The sequence below is a fragment of the Larimichthys crocea genome, unplaced genomic scaffold (assembly GCF_000972845.2).
Source record: "Larimichthys crocea isolate SSNF unplaced genomic scaffold, L_crocea_2.0 scaffold322, whole genome shotgun sequence".
NCBI lineage: Eukaryota > Metazoa > Chordata > Actinopteri > Sciaenidae > Larimichthys > Larimichthys crocea.
Window position 1 is genome coordinate 255,207 of NW_020854246.1, and position 25,202 is coordinate 280,408.

The following is a 25,202-nucleotide window of genomic DNA, read 5'->3' on the forward strand; positions in this document are numbered from 1 at the left end:
GTGTTAAACCTGGATTATTTCATGTGTTAAACCTGGTTTATTTCACATGTTAAACCTGGATTATTTCACATGTTAAACCTGGATTATTTCACATTTTAAACCTGGATTATTTCATGTGTTAAACCTGGTTTATTTCCCGTGTTAAACCTGGATTATTTCACATGTTAAACCTGGATTATTTCACGCGTTAAACCTGGTATATTTTATGTGTTAAACCACGTTTATTTCACATGTTAAACCTGGGTTATGTCATGTGTTAAACCTGGTTTATTTCACGTGTTAAACCTGGTTTATTTCACGTGTTAAACCTGGATTATTTCCCGTGTTAAACCTGGATTATTTCACGTGTTAAACCTGGATTATTTCATGTGTTAAACCAGGTTTATTTCACGTGTTAAACCTGGATTATTTCACGTGTTAAACCTGGGTTATGTCATGTGTTAAACCAGGTTTATTTCACGTGTTAAACCTGGATTATTTCACGTGTTTAACCTGGATTATTTCACGTGTTAAACCTGGATTATTTCACGTGTTAAACCTCGTGTATGTGAGTGAAAATCAGTTTTATTCAGACGTTGTAAACTCAGACGGAGCTGAGTTGAGTCATGTCGTGAGTCACCGTCTTCTCCTGCCTGAGGGGCGAGCAAGGCATGCTGCAGCCTGCAGACAGAGAGAGAGAGAGAGAGACCTCTTTACTTTTCCGTCTTTGTTTCATCACCTGTGTGTGTGTGTCCATGTGCGTGTGCGTGCGTGTGCGTGTGAGTCACGGATGTGTTGTGTGTTATTCATATTGACACTGAGTGTCAGCTGTGAGCTGAATTTCAGTCGTGTCAATAAAGTTTATTTGAATTTGAATTTGGAGAGAAGCAACAAACTGTCAGACAAACTAAACTCCGCCTCCTTCCACCTTTTTTTCCTTCATACCTGAGACCAGGTGAGACAGCAGGGATGAGTGAGGGAGGGAGGGAGGGAGTGTGTGTGTGTGTGTGTGTGTGTGTGTGTGTGTGTGTGTGTGGAGGGGGAGGAGAAACAACAGCAGAGAGAGTCGTGTGTCTGAGGAGGAGAGCGACAGCAGGAACCGACCAGGACTCAGCAGGACTCACCTGGACTCTGCTGGACTCACCTGGACCCTCTTGACTCACCTGGACCCTTCTGGACTCACCTGGACTCTGCCTGAAAGGTGAGTGTCACAACACTTTCATACCTGTTTGGTTTGGTTGTACACAGCTGACTGACACCAAAGGTTCCACATCCACCTTCACTGAGCTGTGAAGAACCCTGTTAGAACAGTTCTTTAGTTTAAAGAAGTCTCTGCTTGTTAAACAGACAAAGAACCTCAGAGGTCAGTAAAAAGATATTCATGAGAAGGTTCCACAGAGAACCTGAAACCATCTGTGACTTCACAAAAAGACTCCCAGGGTTCCACAAAGAACCATTTGGATGTTCATGATGATCTGACAAATGAACAGTCGACTGTGGAGTAAAATGGGGGTTCTCTGTGGAACCAGAAAATAGTTCTCGAGCTTAGGGCTCAGTTTACAGCAGAACCTTTCTCAGGACTCCCATCAGCTCTGGGTCATAAGAACATTCAGCAGTGATAAGGTTCCCTAGAGTACCACGCAGCAGAACTTTTACAGAACCATGGAGAATATCGCAGAGAAGCATGGACTGTTAACGGCCTGAACGCTGTTAGAAAGTTCCTTTATTGAGAGTCCAACAGGAGAACGCCACCTACAGGAACCCACAGGTACTCCGAGACAGATAAGATTTATTCATGTGTTTGTGTTAGCTTTAACTAACTGAGTAACCTGGTTTATTTCACGTTTTAAACCTGGTTTATTTCACGTGTTAAACCTGGGTTATGTCATGTGTTAAACCTGGTTTATTTCACGTTTTAAACCTGGTTTATTTCACGTGTTAAACCTGGTTTATTTCACGTGTTACACCTGGATTATTTCACGTGTTAAACCTGGATTATTTCACGTTTTAAACCTGGTTTATTTCACGTGTTAAACCTGGATTATTTCACGTGTTAAACCTGGTTTATTTCACGTTTTAAACCTGGTTGATTTCACATGTTAAACCTGGATTATTTTACGTGTTAAACCTGGATTATTTCATGTTTAAAAGCTGGTTTATTTCACGTTTTAAACCTGCATTATTTCACGTGTTAAACCTGGATTATTTCACATGTTAAACCTGGATTATTTCCCGTGTTAAACCTGGATTATTTCACATTTTAAACCTGGTTTATTTAATGTGTTAAACCTGGTTTATTTCACATGTTAAACCTGGATTATTTCACATGTTAAACCTGGGTTATGTCATGTGTTAAACCTGGTTTATTTAATGTGTTAAACCTGGTTTATTTCCCGTGTTAAACCTGTATTATTTCACGCGTTAAACCTGGATTATTTCACGTGTTAAACCTGGATTATTTCCTGTGTTAAACCTGGATTATTTTACGTGTTAAACCTGGATTATTTCACGCATTAAACCTGGATTATTTCACATGTTCACAGCATATTTGTATATAGATATAATCATGGGTACACGTGTGGTGTTGTCAAAGTGACTTGGTTCCTCAGAGAACCTGTTTTGTTCAGAGTGTTTAAAGACAGCAGGTCAGCCTGTAAAGGTACCTGACTGTGTGTGTGTGTGTGTTGCAGTAAGCTGATCTGTGTGAATGGAGGGTTTGGTGTGAAAGTGTAACTGATCTGAACTCAGTGACTTCATGTTTCGTCCTCTTTCAGCAGAGCTGCTCATTGGTCCACGTCACAGATCAGCTGATCAATGAAGAGTCACCTGACTCACCTGAATATTTACATCAAACATGTTTTTACATTCAGGTCAGCTCATCCACACGTGTTACATGTTTATGTCAGTCTCTTTAATAGGCAATGAGACATGAACTGCTCATAGCTCCCCCTGCATGCTGGAGGAGGAACTTCACCTGTGTTTAAACGTTTGAGTTTTCTGTTTTATAAACACACACTAATATTTATAAACATATACACACGTAAATGAATTTTTTTAAACATATCCTGGTATTTATAAAACACACACTAATATTTATAAACATATGCACACATTAATACCTCGTACTTCCACAGAGGTTTTCATCTCATAATGAGTAACGTCACTAATAACAAGCATTTCAACACACTTCCTGTTAGAGTGTGTGTGTGTGTGTGTGTGTGTGTGTGTGTGTGCGCGTGTGTGTGTGTGTGTGTGTGTGTTGTTGAATCTGATGATTTACAGTCAGGCTGAAGTCACAGCGGAGCTGTCTGGTCATGTAGTCCGTCAGTTTGATTCCTCAGGTATGTTAGTCACACCCTGATTACACACACACACACACACACACACACACACACACACACACACAGGGGAAACTTTATGAAGCTTTTCTGAACTCATGTTCATGTTCAGGGTGAGGCGAGGGGGCTTCAATCAGTACATGCCCACTGGTCCTTTGATCATCTACTTCCTCCACCAGTCCTACTTCACAAACAGGATGAGGATCCTCGCTGTCTTTGGTCAGCAGTTGGACCAATCAGAAGCCTGCAAACAAAGAGACTTTTGAATATTAATGAGGTTGTTTTCTCCTCTGTGATTGGACGAAGCTTTAATTATCTTTAATAATCTCTGATGATCGTTTGTTTGTTGGCGCTCCAGCTGCTGCAGTTTGAACTTCCTGTTGGTGATGCAGACAGGTGAGTTCTCACCTGGGCTGTTTGGTCGGTTTGTGGAGGAGGAGCAAGCAGGTCATATGACTTTCCTCAGGCGAACCCAAGAACAGGAAGAGCTTTCAGTGTGTGTGTGTGTGTGTGTGTGAGATTCGACCGTCCGTCATGTCTCAACGTTCTGCTTGTTGTTTCCCTCAGGTCTCATCGCTGCTCAGCCGTCACTGCGTTGCCACGGCGATGTTCCAACGCAGGAAGAAGAAGCGCAGACCGGAGATCTCTGCGCCGCAGGACTTCCAGCACCGCGTCCACACGTCGTTCGACGACGCCACAGGACGCTACGTGGGTCTGCCGCCGCAGTGGCAGAGCGTCATCGACACGCTGAGGAGGCCACGCCCCCTGGTGGACCCCTCCACCATCACCGAGGTCCAACTCAGGAAGGTGAGGCGGTGCCGAACGGGCACACGTGGGTTCACACACACACTCACACCTGGATCAGGATCTACCTTTACGTCAGCATTAAAAGCTAGCTGACCTTTGACCTCATGGTGCGTTCACTGCTGCTCTGTAAATGTCACGTTTGTCTGGCTGAGCTGAAGCATGCAGGTACTCTCAGGTGTCATCGGTCACGTGACCTGAAACATGAAGGAATACATGAAGTAAATACACACAATACATATATAAATATACATTCATGTTCGTTACAAACCAACACGAATGAATAATCGTCATTCATGAATTAACGATGAGTCGTGGCGCTCTCTCTGCAGACGATCGTTCGCGGCAGCTTCATCGGTCACGGAGACTACATCGCTCAGGTGATCTCTGAGATGAGCCGTCTCTCCGTCACCAGCTCCAACTCTCTGCGCCGCAGCAGCCCGTCGGCACGGAGACGGGCCCGGTCTCTGGGTCGGCTGGGAGAACTGGCGGAGGACGAGTCGTACCAGTACGAGGAGCTCAGTCGCAAGACGGGCGGGAGCTCCACCTACTGGCAGGACCGGATCCAACAGGTCCATGGCGAGAGCTGCAGTCCGAAACTGAACAGAGCCCTGCAGAGAGCCAAGTCCATCTGTGAGGTGGGCACTCTGTCCGAGGCCACGCCCCCCACACCTGTGAGGGCGGGAGCGGCGGATTCACCAGGTGGACAGTATGCCAGAAGCGAGGGGGCGGGGCTAAGACAGAGGCCGACTTCCTGTCACTACAGCCCGCAGACTGTGGAGACCAACAGCAGGACTCACCTGAGATTGAACCCAGCTGCCAATCACCTGCCGGACCTGCTGTCCTCCTCCAGAGAGACTCCCAGAAGGCCTCACTCCACCTACGACCTCAAGGTGAGAGCAGCCTGTTAGCTTAGCATAAAGCCTGGAGCTTTTTTAGTACAGACAACTTTTACTTTGAAAGTCACCATGAAACAGGAAGTAGAGTTCATGAAACAGGAAGTAGAGTTCTGGATGTTGATTGGCGTTTACAGTAGCCAATAGCGAGTGTGTTACACCTCCACCACTATGCGTTGCAGCTGTGTGGTCGTGCTGAAGCTGTCTGCTGACAGACACGTTAATTAATTAATTGAATTAACGATGGCGTCTCCGTCCCCCCAGCAGACCTCCTCCCCCCTCCTGCTGCCCCCCCCCAACAGCACCAGCAGTCCCCTCATCGCAGGTCGAGGGTTACCTGAGCGCTCACTCCGCCTCTCCTCCAGCTTCAACATGGGACCTTCCCCAAAGACGTCACCCCCCCTGAACCACGACGGAGGCCCATCCCAGCCCCGCCCCTGCCCCACAGGCTCCTCCTCTGCCCAGCAGACGGTACCTGAGGCAGGTGTGAAGGTGACTCATGAGCAGTTCAAGGCGGCGCTGCAGATGGTGGTGGACCCGGGAGACCCGCGGACGATGCTGGAGAACTTTGTGAAGATTGGGGAGGGGTCCACGGGGGTCGTGTGCATCGCCCGGGAGAGGCACAGCGGGCGGCAGGTGGCGGTGAAGATGATGGACCTGAGGAAGCAACAACGGCGAGAGCTGCTGTTCAACGAGGTCAGAACGAACACAAACGTCACAAAAACATCCTGACAACATTCAGCCTGTTGGCAGCTAAGTGTTACCTGTTGCCTGCTGTGACATCATCAGTGTGTGTCTCTCAGGTGGTCATCATGAGGGACTACCGGCACCAGAACGTGGTGGAAATGTTCCGCAGCGCTCTGGTAGAGGAGGAACTCTGGGTAATCATGGAGTACCTGCAGGGCGGCGCTCTCACACACATCGTCAGTGAAACCAGGTGAGCAGGAAGTGAGGGTCACCTGATGGTTGTGTCGTCACGTTGTCTTTGTTGTTGTGTTGTTGTCACATTGTCGTCACGTTGTCTTTGTTGTTGTGTTGTTGTCACGTTGTCATCACATTGTCTTTGTGTCTTCACATTGTCTTTGTTGTTGTGTTGTTGTCACGTTGTTGTGTTGTCGTCACGTTGTCGTCACGTTGTCGTCACGTTGTCTTCACGTTGTCTTTGTTGTTGTCATGTTGTCGTCACGTTGTCTTTGTTGTTGTGTTGTTGTCACGTTGTCGTCATGTTGTCTTTGTGTCGTCACGTTGTCTTTGTTGTTGTGTTGTTGTCACGTTGTCGTCACGTTGTCGTCACGTTGTCTTTGTTGTTGTCACGTTGTCGTCACGTTGTCTTTGTTGTTGTGTTGTTGTCACGTTGTCGTCATGTTGTCTTTGTGTCGTCACGTTGTCTTTGTTGTCGTGTTGTCGTCACGTTGTCGTCACGTTGTCTTTGTTGTTGTGTTGTCATCACGTTGTCTTTGTTGTTGTGTTGTTGTCACGTTGTCGTCACGTTGTCTTTGTTGTTGTGTTGTTGTCACGTTGTCGTCACGTTGTCTTTGTTGTTGTGTTGTCGTCACGTTGTCGTCACGTTGTCTTTGTTGTTGTGTTGTCGTCACGTTGTCGTCACGTTGTCTTTGTTGTTGTGATGTCGTCACGTTGTCTTTGTTGTTGTGTTGTCGTCACGTTGTCGTCACGTTGTCTTTGTTGTTGTGTTGTCGTCACGTTGTCGTCACGTTGTCTTTGTTGTTGTGTTGTCGTCACGTTGTCGTCACGTTGTCTTTGTTGTTGTGTTGTCGTCACGTTGTCGTCACGTTGTCTTTGTTGTTGTGTTGTCGTCACGTTGTCGTCACGTTGTCTTTGTTGTTGTGTTGTCGTCACGTTGTCGTCACGTTGTCTTTGTTGTTGTGTTGTCGTCACGTTGTCGTCACGTTGTCTTTGTTGTTGTGTTGTCGTCACGTTGTCGTCACGTTGTCTTTGTTGTTGTGTTGTCGTCACGTTGTCGTCACGTTGTCTTTGTTGTTGTGTTGTCGTCACGTTGTCGTCACGTTGTCTTTGTTGTTGTGTTGTCGTCACGTTGTCGTCACGTTGTCTTTGTTGTTGTGTTGTCGTCACGTTGTCGTCACGTTGTCTTTGTTGTTGTGTTGTCGTCACGTTGTCGTCACGTTGTCTTTGTTGTTGTGTTGTCGTCACGTTGTCGTCACGTTGTCTTTGTTGTTGTGTTGTCGTCACGTTGTCGTCACGTTGTCTTTGTTGTTGTGTTGTCGTCACGTTGTCGTCACGTTGTCTTTGTTGTTGTGTTGTCGTCACGTTGTCGTCACGTTGTCTTTGTTGTTGTGTTGTCGTCACGTTGTCGTCACGTTGTCTTTGTTGTTGTGTTGTCGTCACGTTGTCGTCACGTTGTCTTTGTTGTTGTGTTGTCGTCACGTTGTCGTCACGTTGTCTTTGTTGTTGTGTTGTCGTCACGTTGTCGTCACGTTGTCTTTGTTGTTGTGTTGTCGTCACGTTGTCGTCACGTTGTCTTTGTTGTTGTGTTGTCGTCACGTTGTCGTCACGTTGTCTTTGTTGTTGTGTTGTCGTCACGTTGTCGTCACGTTGTCTTTGTTGTTGTGTTGTCGTCACGTTGTCGTCACGTTGTCTTTGTTGTTGTGTTGTCGTCACGTTGTCGTCACGTTGTCTTTGTTGTTGTGTTGTCGTCACGTTGTCGTCACGTTGTCTTTGTTGTTGTGTTGTCGTCACGTTGTCGTCACGTTGTCTTTGTTGTTGTGTTGTCGTCACGTTGTCGTCACGTTGTCTTTGTTGTTGTGTTGTCGTCACGTTGTCGTCACGTTGTCTTTGTTGTTGTGTTGTCGTCACGTTGTCGTCACGTTGTCTTTGTTGTTGTGTTGTCGTCACGTTGTCGTCACGTTGTCTTTGTTGTTGTGTTGTCGTCACGTTGTCGTCACGTTGTCTTTGTTGTTGTGTTGTCGTCACGTTGTCGTCACGTTGTCTTTGTTGTTGTGTTGTCGTCACGTTGTCGTCACGTTGTCTTTGTTGTTGTGTTGTCGTCACGTTGTCGTCACGTTGTCTTTGTTGTTGTGTTGTCGTCACGTTGTCTTTGTTGTTGTGTTGTCGTCACGTTGTCTTTGTTGTTGTGTTGTCGTCACGTTGTCTTTGTTGTTGTGTTGTCGTCACGTTGTCTTTGTTGTTGTGTTGTCGTCACGTTGTCTTTGTTGTTGTGTTGTCGTCACGTTGTCTTTGTTGTTGTGTTGTCGTCACGTTGTCGTCACGTTGTCTTTGTTGTTGTGTTGTCGTCACGTTGTCGTCACGTGGTCTTTGTTGTTGTGTTGTCGTCACGTTGTCTTTGTTGTTGTGTTGTCGTCACGTTGTCTTTGTTGTTGTGTTGTCGTCACGTTGTCTTTGTTGTTGTGTTGTCGTCACGTTGTCGTCGTGTTTGTTTGTTAGACTGAATGAGGAGCAGACAGCGACAGTGTGTGAAGGCGTCCTTCAGGCGTTGACCTATCTGCACCATCAGGGCGTGATTCACCGTGACGTCAAGAGCGACTCCATCCTACTGACGCTGGACGGGCGGGTAACAAGCGCCACGTGTCACACGGCACTGTTACATGTTCATGACGTGTTTTATGTTGCATGAGTAACCCCCCCCCGCAGGTCAAGCTGTCAGACTTCGGGTTCTGTGCTCAGATCAGTAAAGACGTTCCGAAGAGGAAATCTCTGGTTGGGACTCCGTACTGGATGGCTCCTGAGGTCATCGCCAAGACTCCGTATGGGACAGAGGTGAGACAGGCAAGCAGACAGACAGACAGACAGACAGACAGACAGACAGACAGTTAAACTCGTGCTCAGGTGACCTCTGACAGCTGCTCCCTCCCTCAGGTGGACGTCTGGTCTCTGGGCATCATGGTGGTGGAGATGGTCGATGGAGAGCCGCCATACTTCAGTGACACGCCCATCAACGCCATGAAGAAGCTGAGGGACCAATCAGCTCCGAGCGCCAGGAACATACACAAGGTACACACACACACACACACACACACACACACACACACACAGCAGTCCTGTAGAACACTGTGAGGACGTGAGGAGTCGATGATGTCACTGATGATGTCACTGTGCTGCGTTCAGGTGTCTCCAGTCTTGAAGGACTTTCTGGGCTGCATGCTGACTCGTGACACGCTGCGGCGATCGAGCGCCGCCGATCTGCTGCAGCACCCATTCATGCTGCAGGCCGGCTCGCCGCGCTGCCTCGTCCCCCTGGTGGAGCAACACCGCAAACGCATGTCACTGTGCTGAGACAAGACAAGACTGAGACTCACCTGAGACAAGACTGAGACTCACCTGAGACAAGACTGAGACTCACCTGAGTGAGCTCAGTTTCTTGTTTATTGATGAGCAGCCAATCACATACGAGCCTCCAGCAGGTGGTGAACTTTGACCTCCAGCTGATGTCACCTGTGACCTCACCTGAGAAGAGGAAGTCTCATCTACGTGTCACTTCCTGTCAGATGACGTCCTGGTTGACCTTTGACCTTTCAGCGGGCAGACGGAGGATTTGACATTTCATGTTGCTGAAAACAAATTTTATTACAATAATTAATTATTTACTGACTGATGAGATCAGATTTCAAAATAAAAGCCCTCTGACAGGAAACAATGATTCAGACACAAACTAAGAATGCTCCTGTGATGATGATTTTATTTTGAAAATTTGCAGTTTGCACATGTTTATTTTTAATGTTTGAATTTTTTTTTTAATAAAACTATAAAATAAAACTTGTTGTATTTTCTGACTGACTGTTTCTCACTCTGTGGTCAGCTGTGTGTGTGTGTGTGTGTGTGTGTGTGTGTGCGTGGGTCGTCCATGTTTGTCTATATGGGACAAACTCCACCCGTCTGGCAGATATAGGGATGTAAAACAAACAACCACCTCAGCAGTGTCAACAGACAGAGAGTTCATCCTGTTCATAGACACACACCCTTTAAACACACACACACACACGCGCACACACACACACACACACACACGCACACAAATATGACCAAACTGTTCTGGAAGAAGTATTCAGCTCCTTTCCTGCAGTACAAGTACTCAGACACACTGTTAAACTACTTTACTACAAGTACTACTGCTAGAACTGCTAGTAAAACTTAAAGTACTGAAAGTCAAAATAATAATATAAAACATTTAAAGTACTTGAAGTACTTAAAGTGTTTAAAATATCTGTGTGTTGACTGTTCCTGGAGAGATAAAAAGTGATTGGAGCGTCTCTGGTTTCCATTTGGAGTCAGACTGTCTCAGATAAAGAGACAAACCTCTTCAGTCCGTCACGACACGCTTTATATCAGTTCAGACTGCGTGTTCACAAACATGCAACACATCTGCTGCAACACGATGTTACGAACCAAAAATAACCTCAATTTAAATTTCTTCAAACATGCATTTAAGATGACATGATGAACAAACTTGCTTTATTTCAGGAACTTCAATCACTTATTTTATTTTAACGTGTTTAGAAAAACACGAGTTCAGGAGATTTTTGGGCTGTGAAGTAAAACAGTAAAAGTGTGATGTGTTAACATGTAAATAAACGTCTTACTCAGCAAGTTTTTATACCAGCACAGGCAGGAAACTGAAATTAGAAACAGACAGTGACTCAATGAAAGAGTGTGAAGTCACAGGTAAAGTTCTGCTTCTTAAATAAAGTTTTGCTTCTTAAATAAAGTTCTGCATGTTAAATAAAGTTCTGCTTGTTAAATAAAGTTCTGCTTGTTCGTACTGTAGCAGACCTGGTGGATGGACTGCAGTCCAGTGAAATCCGGGTCCGGCTCAGTCTAAATGGAGAGGTGTCAGGAGTCTCTATTATCAGCAGATAAGCAGTGAAACACTCCTTTTCCTAAAATGGACTGTAACAGCCAAAGGTCCTGAATCTGCCCTCACAGCACCGTCACATCCAGAGACAAATTTAGTGACAACTTGTTTTTTTCCTTTCAGCGGTGATCTCCTAATTTGGTCCACGCGGAGGCTTTATAAACCTCCGCCTGCAGCGCTGCAGCACAGTCACCAGAGGAAACCCTCTCAGACTGATCTCTGTCCTGACTGCCGTGAACCTCCACCCTCAACCATGGGTGACTCTCTGATGGCCGAGTTCGGGAAGGCTGCTCCTTACCTGAGGAAGTCTGACAAGGAGCGCCTGGAGGCCCAGACTAGACCTTTTGACATCAAGACCGAATGCTTTGTCGTCGACGATAAGGTCGAATACATGAAGGGAAAAATCCAAAGCAAAGATGGAGGGATGGTAACTGTCAAGAAGGAGGATGGAACAACAGCGACGGTGAAGGAGTCGGATGTCCACCCTCAGAATCCACCAAAATTCGATAAAATCGAAGACATGGCAATGTTCACTTTCCTCCACGAGCCAGCTGTGCTGTTTAACCTCAAAGAGCGTTACGCTGCCTGGATGATCTACACCTACTCTGGCCTCTTCTGTGTCACTGTCAACCCCTACAAGTGGCTTCCCGTCTACGACGCTGAGGTGGTGGCAGCGTACAGAGGGAAGAAGAGAACCGAGGCTCCCCCTCACATCTTCTCCATCTCTGATAATGCCTACCAGTACATGCTGACTGACAGGGAGAACCAGTCCGTCCTCATCACTGGGGAATCTGGAGCAGGGAAGACTGTAAACACCAAGAGGGTCATCCAGTACTTTGCCAGCATCGCTGCTGTCGGTGGAGGCAAAAAAGACACCAGCAAGGGGACGCTGGAGGATCAAATCATCCAGGCCAACCCGGCGCTGGAGGCGTTCGGCAACGCCAAAACACTGAGAAACGACAACTCGTCTCGTTTTGGAAAATTCATCCGAATTCACTTCGGTACGAGTGGAAAGCTGTCGTCTGCTGACATCGAGACATACCTGCTGGAGAAGTCACGTGTCACCTTCCAGCTCAAAGCTGAGAGGAACTACCACATCTTCTACCAGATCCTGTCCAATCAGAAGCCAGAGCTGCTGGACATGCTGCTGATCACCAACAATCCGTATGACTACTCCTACATCTCCCAAGGAGAGGTGACGGTCGCCTCCATCAACGACTCCGAGGAGCTGATGGCCACCGACAGCGCCTTCGATGTGCTCGGCTTCACTCCAGATGAGAAGATGGGCGTCTATAAAATGACGGGTGCCATCATGCACTACGGCAACATGAAGTTCAAACAGAAGCAGCGTGAGGAGCAGGCTGAGCCGGACGGCACAGAGGCTGCCGATAAATCAGCTTATCTAATGGGGCTGAACTCTGCTGACCTCATCAAAGGGCTGTGCCATCCCAGAGTCAAGGTAGGAAATGAATATGTGACCAAAGGCCAAAGTGTGGACCAAGTCTACTACTCCCTCGGTGCTCTGGCTAAGTCAGTGTATGAAAAGATGTTCAACTGGATGGTGGTGAGAATCAACCAATCCCTGGACACCAAACAGCATCGTCAGTACTTCATAGGAGTGCTAGACATTGCTGGATTTGAGATCTTTGATTTCAACACTTTTGAGCAGCTGTGCATCAACTACACCAACGAGAAACTGCAACAGTTTTTCAACCATCACATGTTCGTTCTGGAGCAAGAAGAGTACAAAAAAGAAGGTATCGACTGGGAGTTCATTGACTTCGGGATGGACCTACAAGCTTGTATTGACCTCATCGAGAAGCCTCTGGGCATCCTGTCAATTCTGGAGGAGGAATGCATGTTTCCCAAAGCTAGTGACCAGACCTTCAAGTCCAAGCTCTATGATAATCATTTGGGCAAGAACAAGATGTTTGAAAAGCCCAGAGCTGCAAAGGGGAAAGCAGAGGCTCATTTTGCCCTGGTTCACTATGCTGGCACGGTGGACTACAACATCGGCAACTGGTTGGTCAAAAATAAAGACCCCCTGAATGAAACTGTGGTCGGTCTTTACCAGAAATCATCTGTTAAGCTTCTCAGTCTGCTGTTTTCAAGCTACTCAGGAACAGACAGCGGTGATAAAGGAGGCGGCAAAGGAGCCAAGAAGAAAGGTTCCTCCTTCCAGACGGTGTCTGCACTTCACAGGGAAAACCTGAACAAGCTGATGAACAACCTGAAGACCACCCATCCCCACTTCGTCCGCTGCCTGATTCCTAATGAGAGGAAAACTCCAGGCGTCATGGACAACTGCCTCGTAATGCACCAGCTGCGCTGTAACGGTGTCCTGGAAGGCATCCGAATCTGCAGGAAGGGTTTCCCAAACCGGGTGCTGTATGGCGACTTCAAACAGCGGTACAGGATTCTGAATGCCTCTGCCATCCCTGAAGGCCAGTTCATCGACTGCAAAAAGAGCACCGAAAAGTTGCTGGGCTCACTGGACATCGACCACAGTCAGTACAAGTTTGGCCACACCAAAGTTTTCTTTAAAGCTGGCCTGCTGGGGACGCTGGAGGAGATGCGAGATGAGCAGCTCTCTCGAATCATCACCAGGATCCAGGCCAGCGCCCGGGCGATCCTCATGAGGGCACAGTTTGCTAAGCTTGTGGAACGCAGAGATGCTCTGATGGTCATCCAGTGGAACCTTCGATCTTTTCTGGGTGTAAAAAACTGGCCCTGGATGAAGCTCTTCTTCAAGATCAAACCTCTGCTGAAAAGTGCTGAGTCTGAGAAGGAGATGGCCAACATGAAGGATGAGTTCAACAAACTGAAAGAAGCTCTGGAAAAATCAGAAACAAGACGGAAGGAACTGGAGGAGAAAATAGTGAGTCTTCTCCAAGAGAAGAATGACCTGACTCTGCAAATTCAGTCTGAACAGGATACACTAACAGACGCCGAAGAGCGCTGCGAACAGCTCATTAAAAGCAAGATCCAACTGGAGGCCAAGCTGAAAGAGATGACAGAAAGACTGGAGGACGAAGAGGAGCTGAATGCAGACCTCACAGCTAAGAAACGGAAGCTTGAGGATGAATGCTCCGAGTTGAAGAAAGATATAGATGACCTGGAGCTGACTTTGGCCAAGGTTGAGAAAGAGAAACACGCCACGGAAAACAAGGTGAAAAACCTGACGGAGGAGATGTCTTCCCAGGATGAAAACATCATGAAGCTCACCAAAGAGAAGAAGGCACTACAGGAGGCTCACCAGCAGACACTGGATGATCTTCAGAGTGAAGAAGATAAAGCCAACAGCTTGACTAAAGCCAAAGCCAAGCTGGAGCAACAGGTGGACGATCTGGAGGGCTCGCTGGAGCAAGAGAAGAAAGTCAGGATGGACCTTGAACGCTCAAAGAGGAAGCTTGAAGGAGACCTGAAACTGACCCAGGAGAGTTTGATGGACTTAGAAAATGACAAGCAGCAGCTGGAAGAAAAACTAAAAAAGAAAGACTTTGAGGTTGTCCAGATAAACTCCAGACTAGAGGATGAACAGGTTGCTTCAGTTCAGCTTCAGAAGAAGCTGAAAGAAAACCAGGCGAGAATCGAGGAGCTAGAAGAGGAAATGGACGCCGAGCGTGCAGCCCGAGCCAAAGTTGAGAAACAGCGCTCCGACCTTTCCCGTGAGCTGGAGGACATCAGCGAGCGCCTGGAGGAGGCAGGTGGAGCAACATCAGCACAGGTGGAGCTAAATAAGAAGAGAGATGCTGAATTTCAGAGGCTGCGAAGGGAACTGGAGGAGTCCACCCTCCAACATGAGGCAACCGCTGCCTCCCTGAGAAAGAAACATGCTGACAGCGTCGCCGAACTTGGCGAACAGATTGATAATCTGCAGCGTGTGAAGCAGAAACTGGAGAAGGAAAAGAGTGAGCTCAAGCTGGAGGTGGATGACTTGTGTTCTAATATGGAGAGCGTGGTGAAGGCCAAGTCCAACATGGAGAAGATGTGTCGCACAATGGAGGACAACATGAACGAGTACAAGAGTAAATATGAGGAAGCTCAACGGACCATCAATGACCTGACTACCCAGAGGGCCAAGCTGCTCACTGAGAATGGAGAGTTTGGACGGCAGCTTGAGGAGAAGGAGTGTCTGATATCGCAGCTGACCAGAGGGAAGAACTCATACAACCAGCAGGTGGAGGATCTACGCCGACAGCTGGAGGAAGAAGTCAAGGCAAAGAATGCCCTCGCCCACGCTGTACAATCTGCTCGTCATGACTGTGATCTGCTCCGAGAGCAGTTTGAAGAGGAGCAGGAAGCCAAGTCTGAGCTGCAGAGAGCTCTGTCCAAATCCAACACAGAGGTCTCAGCCTGGAGGACAAAATATGAAACTGATGGGATCCAGAGAACAGAGGAACTGGAAGAAGCAAAGAAGAAGCTGGTTCAAAGACTGCAGGAGGCCGAGGAGGCGATCGAAGCTGTGAACGCAAAGTGTTCTTCCCTCGAGAAGACCAAGCACCGCCTCCAAAATGAGATTGAAGACCTGATGCTGGACCTTGAGAGATCCAATGCAGCATCTGCAGCCCTGGACAAAAAGCAAAGGGCCTTTGACAAAGTCATGGCAGAGTGGAAGCAAAAGTTTGAGGAGTCACAGTGTGAGCTGGAGGCCTCTCAGAAGGAGGCTCGGTCTCTGAGTACTGAACTCTTCAAACTGAGAAACGCCTATGAAGAATCTCTGGATCAGCTTGAGACGATGAAGAGAGAAAACAAGAACCTCCAAGAGGAGATCTCTGACCTCACCGACCAGCTGGGCGAGGGTGGCAGAAGTGCTCATGAACTAGAGAAGATCCGGAAGCAGCTTGAACAGGAAAAGGCGGAGCTTCAGTCGGCACTGGAAGAAGCAGAAGGTTCTCTGGAGCACGAAGAGAGCAAGATCCTCCGAGCCCAGCTGGAGTTCAACCAAGTGAAGGCCGACATGGAGCGCAAGCTGGCTGAGAAAGATGAGGAGATGGATCAGGCAAAGAGGAACTACCAAAGAATGCTTGAGTCACTTCAGACCTCCCTGGAGTCTGAAACCAGGAGCCGCAATGAGACCCTGAGAGTCAAGAAGAAGATGGAAGGGGACCTCAACGAGATGGAGATCCAGCTCAGCCAGGCTAACAGGCAGGCAGCTGATGCCCAGAAACAGCTTAAGAACCTCCAGGCGTTCCTGAAAGACTCTCAACTGCAGCTGGATGATGCACAGCATGGCAACGATGACCTGAGGGAGAACATCGCTCTCCTGGAACGCCGACACAACCTGACCCAGGCCGAATTGGAGGAGGTGAGGGCCGCCCTCGAGCAGACGGAAAGAAGCAGGAAGCTGGCTGAACAGGAGCTGACTGATGCTACGGAGCGCATGCAACTCCTGCACTCTCAGAACACCAGCCTGATTAACCAGAAGAAGAAGCATGAAGCAGACCTCCTGCACCTGCAGAATGAGATGGAGGAGGTCATACAGGAGAACCGAAATGCTGAGGAGAAGGCAAAGAAGGCCATCACCGATGCAGCCATGATGGCAGAGGAGCTGAAGAAGGAGCAGGACACGAGCGCCCATCTGGAGCGCATGAAGAAGAACATGGAGCAGACCATCAAAGACCTGCAACACCGCCTGGACGAGGCTGAGCAGATCGCCATGAAGGGTGGCAAGAAGCAGCTCCAGAAACTTGAGGCTCGCATCAAAGAGCTGGAGAACGAGCTGGAGGCGGAGCAGAGGAGGGGATCGGAGTCTATCAAGGGGGTTCGCAAGTATGAACGCCGCATCAAGGAGCTGACCTACCAGACCGAGGAAGACCGCAAGAACATGTCTCGCCTGCAGGACCTGGTGGACAAGCTGCAGCTGAAGGTCAAGTCCTACAAACATGCGGCCGAGGAGGCAGAGGAGGCAGCGAACACCAACATGGCCAAACTCCGCAAGCTGCAGCACGAGCTGGAGGAGGCGGAGGAGAGGGCCGACATCGCGGAGTCACAGGTGAACAAGCTGAGGGCGAAGACCAGGGACGGATCCTCCAAGAAGGGCCTGGACGAGTGACGACATCCAGACATCCAAACCAAGGTGAGCAGAACCTCCACGTTCACTGATCAGTGCCGCTCTCCAGGTTCTGTTTCATTCCTGAAGGCGCCGTCTCTCCTCACCATCACTCTGTTTTGATTGACAGGTCTTCCTGTTCCTGGACGTCTGCAGGCGGCTGAAACCGACAGAAACAGAAACAATCGGAGTTATTAATTATTAATTATTATTAATTAACGATTCATTAGTTCACATGTTTGACGGTGTGTCATGTCCAGGTCTGTTGCTATGGTTACCTGCAGGTGAATTTAATCTGTTTAAACAGACAGGTCGTGTTATCTGTGTGGTTCTGATCCAGAGATCTCACACTCACTGTTTACCTTCATGTCACACACACACACACTCTCTCTCTCTCACACACACACACACACACACACACACACACACACACACTCACACACAGTCACACACAGTCACACACACTCTCTCTGTCTCTCTCACTCACACACACACACACACACACACACACACACACACACACTCTCTCTCTCTCTCTCTCACACTCACACACACACTCTCTCTCTCTCTCTCACACACACACACTCACACACACTCTCTCTCTCTCTCTCTCTCACACACACACACACACACTGTAATAAAATGACGTCACTGAAACGTGTTGAACTTTATTAACCTTTATGCTGAACCGGAAATATAAATAAAGTTTTCAAAGCAGGATAATAATGTGTTTTCAGCTTCCTGTGCTTTTCAAAATAAACGCACTGAAGCGGTGTCATTCACACAATCAAACAAAATTGGGCTTTTATTTTGAAGACTTTACTCGGGACTTCCGGTCCGTGGTCTAACTTGACGTGGTCCGGACTCCAGCTGTGGGTCCAGATGAGGATGATGGAGGCTCCCCGCCCCGCCTCCTCTCCTCCTGACCCGGCAGCATCATGCGGGACCCGCGGAGCTGGACGCCGCCTCTCGGCGCTGCGGAGCGGGGCAGAGCGGCCACCGGCACCGGGGAGCAGGAGGCGGGTCTGAGGTGGGTTTGGGTCTGAGGTGGGTTTGGGTCGTCCCTGTGGCGGGGTTCGTCCTGTCCGTGTCCCTGGCTGCCGTCATCCTCGCTGTTTACTACAGACTCATCTGGAAACCCACAGCCGGACCCGGACTGACCCGGACCGGGACCGGAGATCCGGTAACAGCGACCTCCAGAACTGAGATGAATCTGACTCAAACTGGACCGAACTCCTCCGCCGGGCCGATGGCGCCCCTTAAGGCCGAACAAGGCTTCACCTCCCCGGCCCTGACCCCCGCTGTGACCGCGGAGGATCCGTCCAACCTGCCGACACACCGGGACCAGGAGGCGGACTGCTCCGGGTCCGGGACGGAGGAGCCGAGTGACGGAGAGCCGGTCCCGAGGAGCGGGTCATCACCGGGTTTCTGATTTCAGAATAAAATGTCCTTATGTGTTTGTTCATGTTGAGGAAATAAAGTTTTTCATAATTAAAGATTTCACTGAGCTGCAGCTGCTTCCAACATTCAAACTTCAACAAATTTTATTATTTTATAAAAATAAATTCAAAACATTTTTTCCAAGTCATCTCACCCATCGTCTCACAAGTCCTCTCACCCCTCGTCTCACCTGTCTCACAAGTCCTCTCACCCCTCGTCTCACCTGTCCTCTCACCCATCGTCTCACCTGTCTCACAAGTCCTCTCACCCATCGTCTCACAAGTCCTCTCACCCCTCGTCTCACCTGTCTCACCTGTCCTCTCACCCATCGTCTCACCTGTCGTCACCAGCTGCAAAGAACACGTGGTGGTCTTCAGGTGACAGCAGCAGGTTTAAGGTGTTCAAACAGCTTCACGTCTTCATGTCTGAGATGAACTCACCTGTCAGTCAGGTGGGAGTGACAGCAGCAGCGTCCAATCACAGCCTGAACACTGCAGGTTACCTGCAGCGCCTCGTGTGGACACACAGTGACCTGCAGGTGCTGATCATCAGCTGACAGCGGAGCCACGTTACGTCATCGACACGTCTGAGTAATAATCAGATATAATCACGTTTTCATTAATCAGACTGTTGGCGGCACCAAGGTGGCTGCTGGGTAATGTGGTTTTCTTTGAACACATTCAAACATGGCTGACAACAGTTCATTGTTTATGAAGAGCTTTAATTCAAACATCAGGAACACACGAAGAAGAAGCTTCAGATCAGCTGACACCAACGTTCAGTCGGACCTCGTGAACTGGACTGGAGCCGTTTGGTATGAACCCGTTCTGATTGCAGTCGGTCCTGGACCGGTTTGAACGTGGTTCTGTCTTAAAGTGCCCTTTCAATAAACTGGTTTAGTTTGAACCGGGTCAAGGCAGCGAGAGAAGAAACAGGACGTGATTGTCTGAAGGCGAGGAGGCGCCGCTCACGGCGTCCAGCCAGTACCGACTGTTTTACATCCGGGGTCGCTTCAAACCGGTCGAGATGGACGAGATCCGTTCTGAACTGGACCAAAGGCCTTTGAGGTTGGTTCTGGACCAGTTTAAGTTGAACTACTTTATGTCGGTTCAGAACCAGGTTCGTCAAACTGGTTAAAGTTTCCTATGTGTTTTTGATCTGAACTTTTTGGGTCTGTTTGGACCTGGTTTATGAAGTGAACTGGGTCTGAACTGGTTCTGAAACATCTGGGGTCGCTTGAAATGGGTCTGACCTGGTAAGTTCTGGACTGAAGGCCTTTGAGGTTGGTTCTGGACTGGTTACATTAACTCCCTATGAACTGGATTTGATCTGAAAAACTTTTTTGGGTTTTGGGTCACAGACTGGTGCAGGTGGTTCTGAACCTATTCAGTCTTTTAACTAGTTACTGCTCGCCGGTCTGCCACTGGGCCGGAGCCGGTCCCAGCTCAGAACCAGTTTACACGTGTTCTGAAATGTTTGGTTTGGTTCTTGTTTGGGTCAGTTTGCATATTCTAACAGGTTCTGGGCGAGCAGCGCCGCAGCCGGTTCTGAACTTGTTGTGGCCTGTTCACTCTGGTCTGAATAGGAGGAGGAGTTCAGACTAAAACTCTCTCTTCTGATTGGTCGGCTGTGTCTGGAGGACAGGAAGAGCACGTCACCTCACTCCTCCATGTCCCAGCATGCAATGCACATGTAGACAGGTGTACAGGTGTGTACAGGTGTGTACAGGTGTGAACAAAGAGCCGACCTCTGCTAGTGTTTCGACAATCTTCAAATATTCTCCCATCATGCATCACGGTGAAGAAGACAGGAAGGCAGACGACGCCCCGCCACTCGCCCGCTGTTACAGTAAAGGCACCAATCACAGCGAGCGCCGCGTCACACGGCAACGAATCAGAGCGCAGGATTCAGCCGGACACTCGCCGGGCGAGTTTTTAGTATTCTACGAGATAAACTGACATCTAAGCTCGAAGACATCGAACCGAAGCTCTACGGGCGCGAGAAGATGGACTGAACCGGGTCGGACCAAACCGGGTCGGACCAAACCGGACCATGCCTCGCCGCCCGTCTGACATTCACACTGCGAGCAACACAAACCAAGGCATGCTGGGAGTTTGACTCTGAGTTTCTGAGACCAGCTGGTCTGTTAATATTCAGGCTCGTCAGCTGATTGACCAATCAGGAGCCTTGCTGCTCGCAGTGTGAGCGCCCCCTTCAGGCCGTGCATATAGTTTCAAAGTGCAGATTAAAAAGTTATTTTTGGTGTTCAAGTGCAGACATTTGTTCTCACATTTATGGCTTCTTTAGTAACAAACTCGTATAAATGCAGAGACCAGGCCGGCCCGGCTCGGCCCGGCTCGGCTCGGCTCGGCCCAGCTCGGCCCGGCCCCTCCTATAGTCTCTTGGTGTGTTTGGAGTTATAGTGGCTCCTCATGTCTTTCCGGAGGCGGAACTTCTCTCCGCAGACTCCGCAGATGTACAGGTGGACGTCCATGTGCTTCTCCAGCTGCTCGCCGCCGGGGAAGATCTGGAAGCACACCTGGCAGATGGTTTCCCCGGCCGACAGGTGTGAGATCATGTGTCGGACGTGGTCGTGTTTCAGGAAGGTGCCCTGGTCGCACACCGGGCACACGTAGCGTGCCATGCCTTTGTGCATGTCGGTGTGCAGCCGGAGCTGGCGCTCGCGCAGGAACTGCTTCCCGCAGGTCTGGCAGGTGAACTGCTTCTCCTTGGTATGGACGGTGTAATGCTCCCGCAGGTGGCAGCGCTGGTAGAAGCCTTTGCCACAGATGCTGCAGAAGTGTTTGCGGCGGTGGTCCGGCTCACCGCCCTCCTCCAGCAGCACCGGGCGGAACAGCTCCTGGTCGTGGCAGGACAAGGCGTGCTCCAGCGCCAGGCTCTCATTCTGGAACAGCAACCCGCAGTGCGAGCAGGCCAGGTCGGCCGCCTCCAGCAGGCCCTCCTCCATCATGCCCTGCGGCTCCTCCAGCAGCGACGCCTCGTCTTCCCCGTGGGAGTCCGACTCGCCGCCCTGGGATTCACCGCAGCGCTCGGCGTGTTCCTGCAGCTGGCGGCCTTTGATGAGCACCTGACCACACCGCCCACAGGCGCAGATGTGGCCCATGTGGTTGGACAGGTAGTGGGCCGACTTGTCTTCCTCCGTTAGCAGAGCGCCACACAGTTCACAGGGGGTGCCATCGGCGTCCTGCCTCTCGTCTTTGACCTTCCTTAGCTTGGCCGGGATTCCTGAGTCTTCGCTGCTGGACATGTGGCCTTCGAATGGTTCACTGCTGTGATCTACGCCAGACACACCGGGCTCCGGCTCGCGGTCTGACGCGCTTTTTTCCCTTCGCGAGGCGTCAACGAACCGTGCACTGCAGTCTCTGTTTGCGTGGTCGCCTACCCGGACCACCTCAATCTCGGGGAATATGCTTTCCTCCGGTTCTGTCTTGATGGACGTGCCCCGGGTCGACCCCGGCATGCCGTCTGTCCCGGCGGCCACCGAGCGGATGGCGAGGTCAGAGTCGGCCTTGGCCTCGGGCCAGTCGTCCTCGCCCTTACAAGTGACCCTGTGCTCCTCTGCGCTCTCGGAGGCGGAGCTCTCAGCTTTACTGGAGTCGTTGTCGCCGTCGGTGTTACCCCTCGGCTGGTGGAAGGCCTTCCGGTTGGTGCAGGTCAGGATGTGTTCGATTAGAAGCTTCTCGCAGCTAAACACGAAGCCACAGTCGTCGCAGGTGTACGTGCGGCCGAACCGCGGACGGTCTTTGAGAGCCGAACTCCTGCCGCCAGACCTCTTCCTCAAATCACACGGCTGCTCGACTCCTCCATCCACCACTGGCGGCGCCACGATAAGAGGAGCGTTCACCACCTCCTCCACCACCGCTGCCCCAGCCGCCCCTGCTGGTCTGCTGACGGCAGCTGGAACGACCAGACGCCCGGCGGTGCTGCTGATGGCCTTCGGTAGGCGCTCACCTTCAGGTGCAGCAGCCCTCTGCTGCTCGAACATGCGGACTCCAAACATCATCTTCCCTCCGGCAGGGCCCGTGGAGGAGCTGGAGGAGGAGGAGGCGGAGGCAGAGGCGGAGGAGGATGGGGTGAGGTTGGAGCTCCGGATGTCCCTGAGATCATCCAGCGAGTCAGGGATGTAGTACATCTGCAGGTACGCCATGGAGGCTTTGAGCTCCTCGAACTCGTAGCTGCCCACGACAATGCGTCCGAGGTACATGAGCTGCAGGATGAGGTCGAAGCACTCTGCGCTGATCTGCATGTTGCTCAGGTCCAGGCGACCCGCCCCCTGCTGGTCCCGGATGAACATCATCCTGAAGTACGAGCTGCAGGCCGCCAGCACGGCCTTGTGCGCCCTGAAGTAGATGTCGCCGATGGCGATGAGGCAGTCGCATAGGAAGCCCCACTCCCGCTGGTTGTTGAGCTGCTGGAGGACGTGATCGCTGTGGCTCGGCCTCGCCATCGCCCTGGAGACAACAGGAAGTAACCAAGAGGGGAGGAGTTAGCTGAGTGATAATGTGACTCATCAAGGTCACTTGATTCACTATACACACACACACACACACTATTTATATATATACACGTATTTATATGTTTACATACACGTATATATGTATTTGTTTACATGTATAAATGTATATAATGTATATTATTTCTCTGTGAAAATCATCCACGTTTCAAATGAAACTGAATTCAGCAGTTGAATAAATCAGTGACATCATAAACATGAACAGCACAGTAACAGTCTGTGATTCATTAAATAAAGTTACAGAGAAATTAATTAAACAGAATGAACACGTTAATTTCACAGCCCTGTAAATATATAAATATATTTATTATGAGAGTTTATAAACTTACAGGGAGCTGCAGTGACCGAGTGCTAACAGAATGCTAACACCGAGTGCTAACAGAGTGCTAACAGCTGTTTGCAGGTAAGTGATCCTGAGCTAACGGACAGAGCTAACGTTAGCATCTGTTGTTCCATCAGCTGACATGAAGAGCTGTTAGCATTAGCATGGTTAGCACACTCTATGTAAAGAGTTGAGATCTCTGCTGTGAGAAGGAGATGCAGCTAAGCTAAGCGCTAAGACGGTACAAAGCAAGAGTACAGACTGTTATCGTGGAGCTAACAGCTAACCAGGCTAACAGCTAAGTTAAATCAGTTAATTCAGCCAACAGTTAAATCAGCTAACAGTTAAATCAGTTAAAAGTTAAATCAGTTAAATCAGTTAACGGTTAAATCAGTTAATTCAGCTAAAAGTTAATTCAGCTAACAGTTAATTCAGCTAACAGTTAAATCAGCTAACAGTTAAATCAGGCAAGTTAATTCAGCTAACAGTTAAATCAGTTAATTCAGCCAACAGTTAAATCAGCCAACAGTTAAATCAGCTAACGGTTAAACTAGTTAATTCAGCTAACAGTTAAATCAGTTAATTCAGCTAACGGTTAAATCAATTAAATCAGCTAACGGTTAAATCAGTTAAATCAGCTAACAGTTAAATCAATTAAATCAGCTAACAGTTAAATCAGTTAATTTAGCTAACAGTTAAATCAGTTAATTCAGCTAACAGTTAAATCAGCTAACAGTTAAATCAGTTAATTCAGCTAACAGTTAATTCAGCTAACAGTGTCGCAGCGCCCTCTGGTGGTCGGAGCGTGTAACAGTCGCAGTGTCAGCATCAGTTTATTGACTCGGTCCAGTAAACGAATCAGAACCAGGTGACGAACAGTTTGTGAGCTGTGGTTCGGTTCGGACACTGTGTCGGTCCCTGAGCTCCGGCAGCTCTCTCACCGCCCGCCCCCGCAGCGCCGCCGCGGGACATTCACGCATTCAGCGGGCTGTCAGTCCACGCAGGAGCCGCTGAGGGGCCGTGTGAAGCGGGGCTCGGGCCGGGGCTCGGGCCGGGGCTCGGGCCGGGGCTCGGGCAGCGTGTCGGGCAGTTCGGGAGAGGTCGCCGAGCCAAAATGGAGATCACAGCTCCGCGGCGGTTAGCTCGTCAAGCTAACGGCGGCTAGCATCGCAGACCGGAAGTTACCGCGGGCACGGCGCCAAAATAAAACAGAAGAAAGTGGCGCCGCCGTTACAAACAGAGGCTCGTGCGACGAGTTTGAGCGGACACGCGGAGTTTATTAAAGTTTAGATAATAATGAGGTCACTGCGTGAAGATGAAGCTGCTCTCTCCGCGTTCAACCCTTTATTTCTCTACCTCGGCCTTTACTCTGAAAATCTACACCGGATGCAGTTGTTGTACATGCTGCTCATGTGACGTGTGCACTGATCTCTCCCGCACAGTCCCGCCACCCCCGCACTGCCACCCGCACTCAGCTAGCTCCGAGAAGCAGGCCGCGGGGATTTTTCTTCAGCGTTCCCGGCGAGGCGGCCCCGACGGCCGGACCAAAGCTCGTCGACTCACCGTGGGTACCGGAGGCCGGCGGAGGAGCTGCTGCTGTCGGTGTGAAGTCCCCGGGGCTCCGGGAGGCTCAGTCCGGAGGCGTGTGGTGCTGAGGCGGACAGTCGACACGGAGGAGCAGCCTCTTCTTCTCCTGCAGGAGCTGACGACTTCCGCACACACTGCCGCTCCGCAAGCCGCATGCGGCGAGGAAGTCTGCGCCACACAAAATAAAAGACTTCCGGCTACACTGCTTCAAAATAAAAGTCGAGTGGTGATTTGTCGCCTCAATTTTTATTGACATTGTTTATAAAAAACATTAAAATAAATAAACATTAAACACATGAACCTGAACAGGTGAGTCTGTCTGTAGGTGTGACTCCGCCTCTTGCCAAAGTCAGCTGAGATAGGCTCCACCCACCACGACCCTGATGAGGTCACAGATGATGATGG

At 49.6% G+C, this 25,202-nt stretch overlaps 3 protein-coding genes across 9 annotated transcripts; 2 read left to right on the top strand and 1 right to left on the bottom strand.

Moving 5' to 3' along the window:
- Positions 1-996: 996 nt before the first annotated feature.
- pak6b (p21 protein (Cdc42/Rac)-activated kinase 6b) lies at positions 997-9,655 on the top strand. Of its 3 annotated transcripts, XM_027276160.1 has the most exons (9): positions 997-1,180; positions 3,885-4,124; positions 4,454-5,014; positions 5,282-5,713; positions 5,821-5,954; positions 8,438-8,564; positions 8,645-8,770; positions 8,870-9,004; positions 9,119-9,655. In XM_027276160.1, exons 2-9 carry the CDS (start codon positions 3,924-3,926, stop codon positions 9,284-9,286), a joined length of 1,884 nt encoding a protein of 627 aa, XP_027131961.1. In that variant the 5' UTR covers positions 997-1,180; positions 3,885-3,923; the 3' UTR covers positions 9,287-9,655. The 3 variants fall into 3 exon arrangements, with proteins under 3 accessions (XP_027131961.1, XP_027131959.1, XP_027131960.1); XM_027276158.1 differs by lacking the exon at positions 997-1,180 and having other exon boundaries at positions 3,215-4,124; XM_027276159.1 differs by lacking the exon at positions 997-1,180 and having other exon boundaries at positions 3,215-4,124; positions 5,285-5,713.
- A 1,413-nt stretch (positions 9,656-11,068) lies between these two features.
- Positions 11,069-17,339, top strand: LOC104933186 (myosin-6). The gene is made up of 2 exons (XM_074527722.1): positions 11,069-16,941; positions 17,045-17,339. The coding sequence occupies exon 1, from the start codon at positions 11,116-11,118 to the stop codon at positions 16,915-16,917; it is 5,802 nt and encodes a 1,933-aa protein (XP_074383823.1). The 5' UTR covers positions 11,069-11,115; the 3' UTR covers positions 16,918-16,941; positions 17,045-17,339.
- A 1,715-nt stretch (positions 17,340-19,054) lies between these two features.
- Positions 19,055-25,124, bottom strand: zbtb1 (zinc finger and BTB domain containing 1). Of its 5 annotated transcripts, XM_027276178.1 has the most exons (3): positions 24,774-25,124; positions 20,723-22,826; positions 19,055-20,692 (listed from the first exon to the last, which is right to left on the bottom strand). In XM_027276178.1, the coding sequence occupies exons 1-2, from the start codon at positions 24,950-24,952 to the stop codon at positions 20,747-20,749; spliced, it is 2,259 nt and encodes a 752-aa protein (XP_027131979.1). In that variant the 5' UTR covers positions 24,953-25,124; the 3' UTR covers positions 19,055-20,692; positions 20,723-20,746. The 5 variants fall into 5 exon arrangements, with proteins under 5 accessions (XP_027131979.1, XP_027131978.1, XP_027131980.1 ...); XM_027276177.1 differs by having other exon boundaries at positions 19,055-22,826; XM_027276179.1 differs by having other exon boundaries at positions 19,055-22,826; positions 24,152-24,912.
- Positions 25,125-25,202: the final 78 nt, after the last annotated feature.

Excerpts from the sequence above, each read along its gene's own strand:
- pak6b (XM_027276158.1), top strand. The coding sequence starts at position 3,852 with ATGTCTCAACGTTCTGCTTGTTGTTTCCCTCAGGTCTCATCGCTGCTC. Across the intron at positions 4,125-4,453 it reads CCGAGGTCCAACTCAGGAAG|ACGATCGTTCGCGGCAGCTT; the intron begins GTGAGGCGGTGC and ends CTCTCTCTGCAG. Across the intron at positions 5,015-5,281 it reads ACTCCACCTACGACCTCAAG|CAGACCTCCTCCCCCCTCCT; the intron begins GTGAGAGCAGCC and ends CCGTCCCCCCAG.
- LOC104933186 (XM_074527722.1), top strand. The coding sequence starts at position 11,116 with ATGGGTGACTCTCTGATGGCCGAGTTCGGGAAGGCTGCTCCTTACCTG.
- zbtb1 (XM_027276178.1), bottom strand. The coding sequence starts at position 24,952 with ATGCGGCTTGCGGAGCGGCAGTGTGTGCGGAAGTCGTCAGCTCCTGCA. Across the intron at positions 22,827-24,773 it reads GCCGGCCTCCGGTACCCACG|GGCGATGGCGAGGCCGAGCC; the intron begins GTGAGTCGACGA and ends TGTTGTCTCCAG.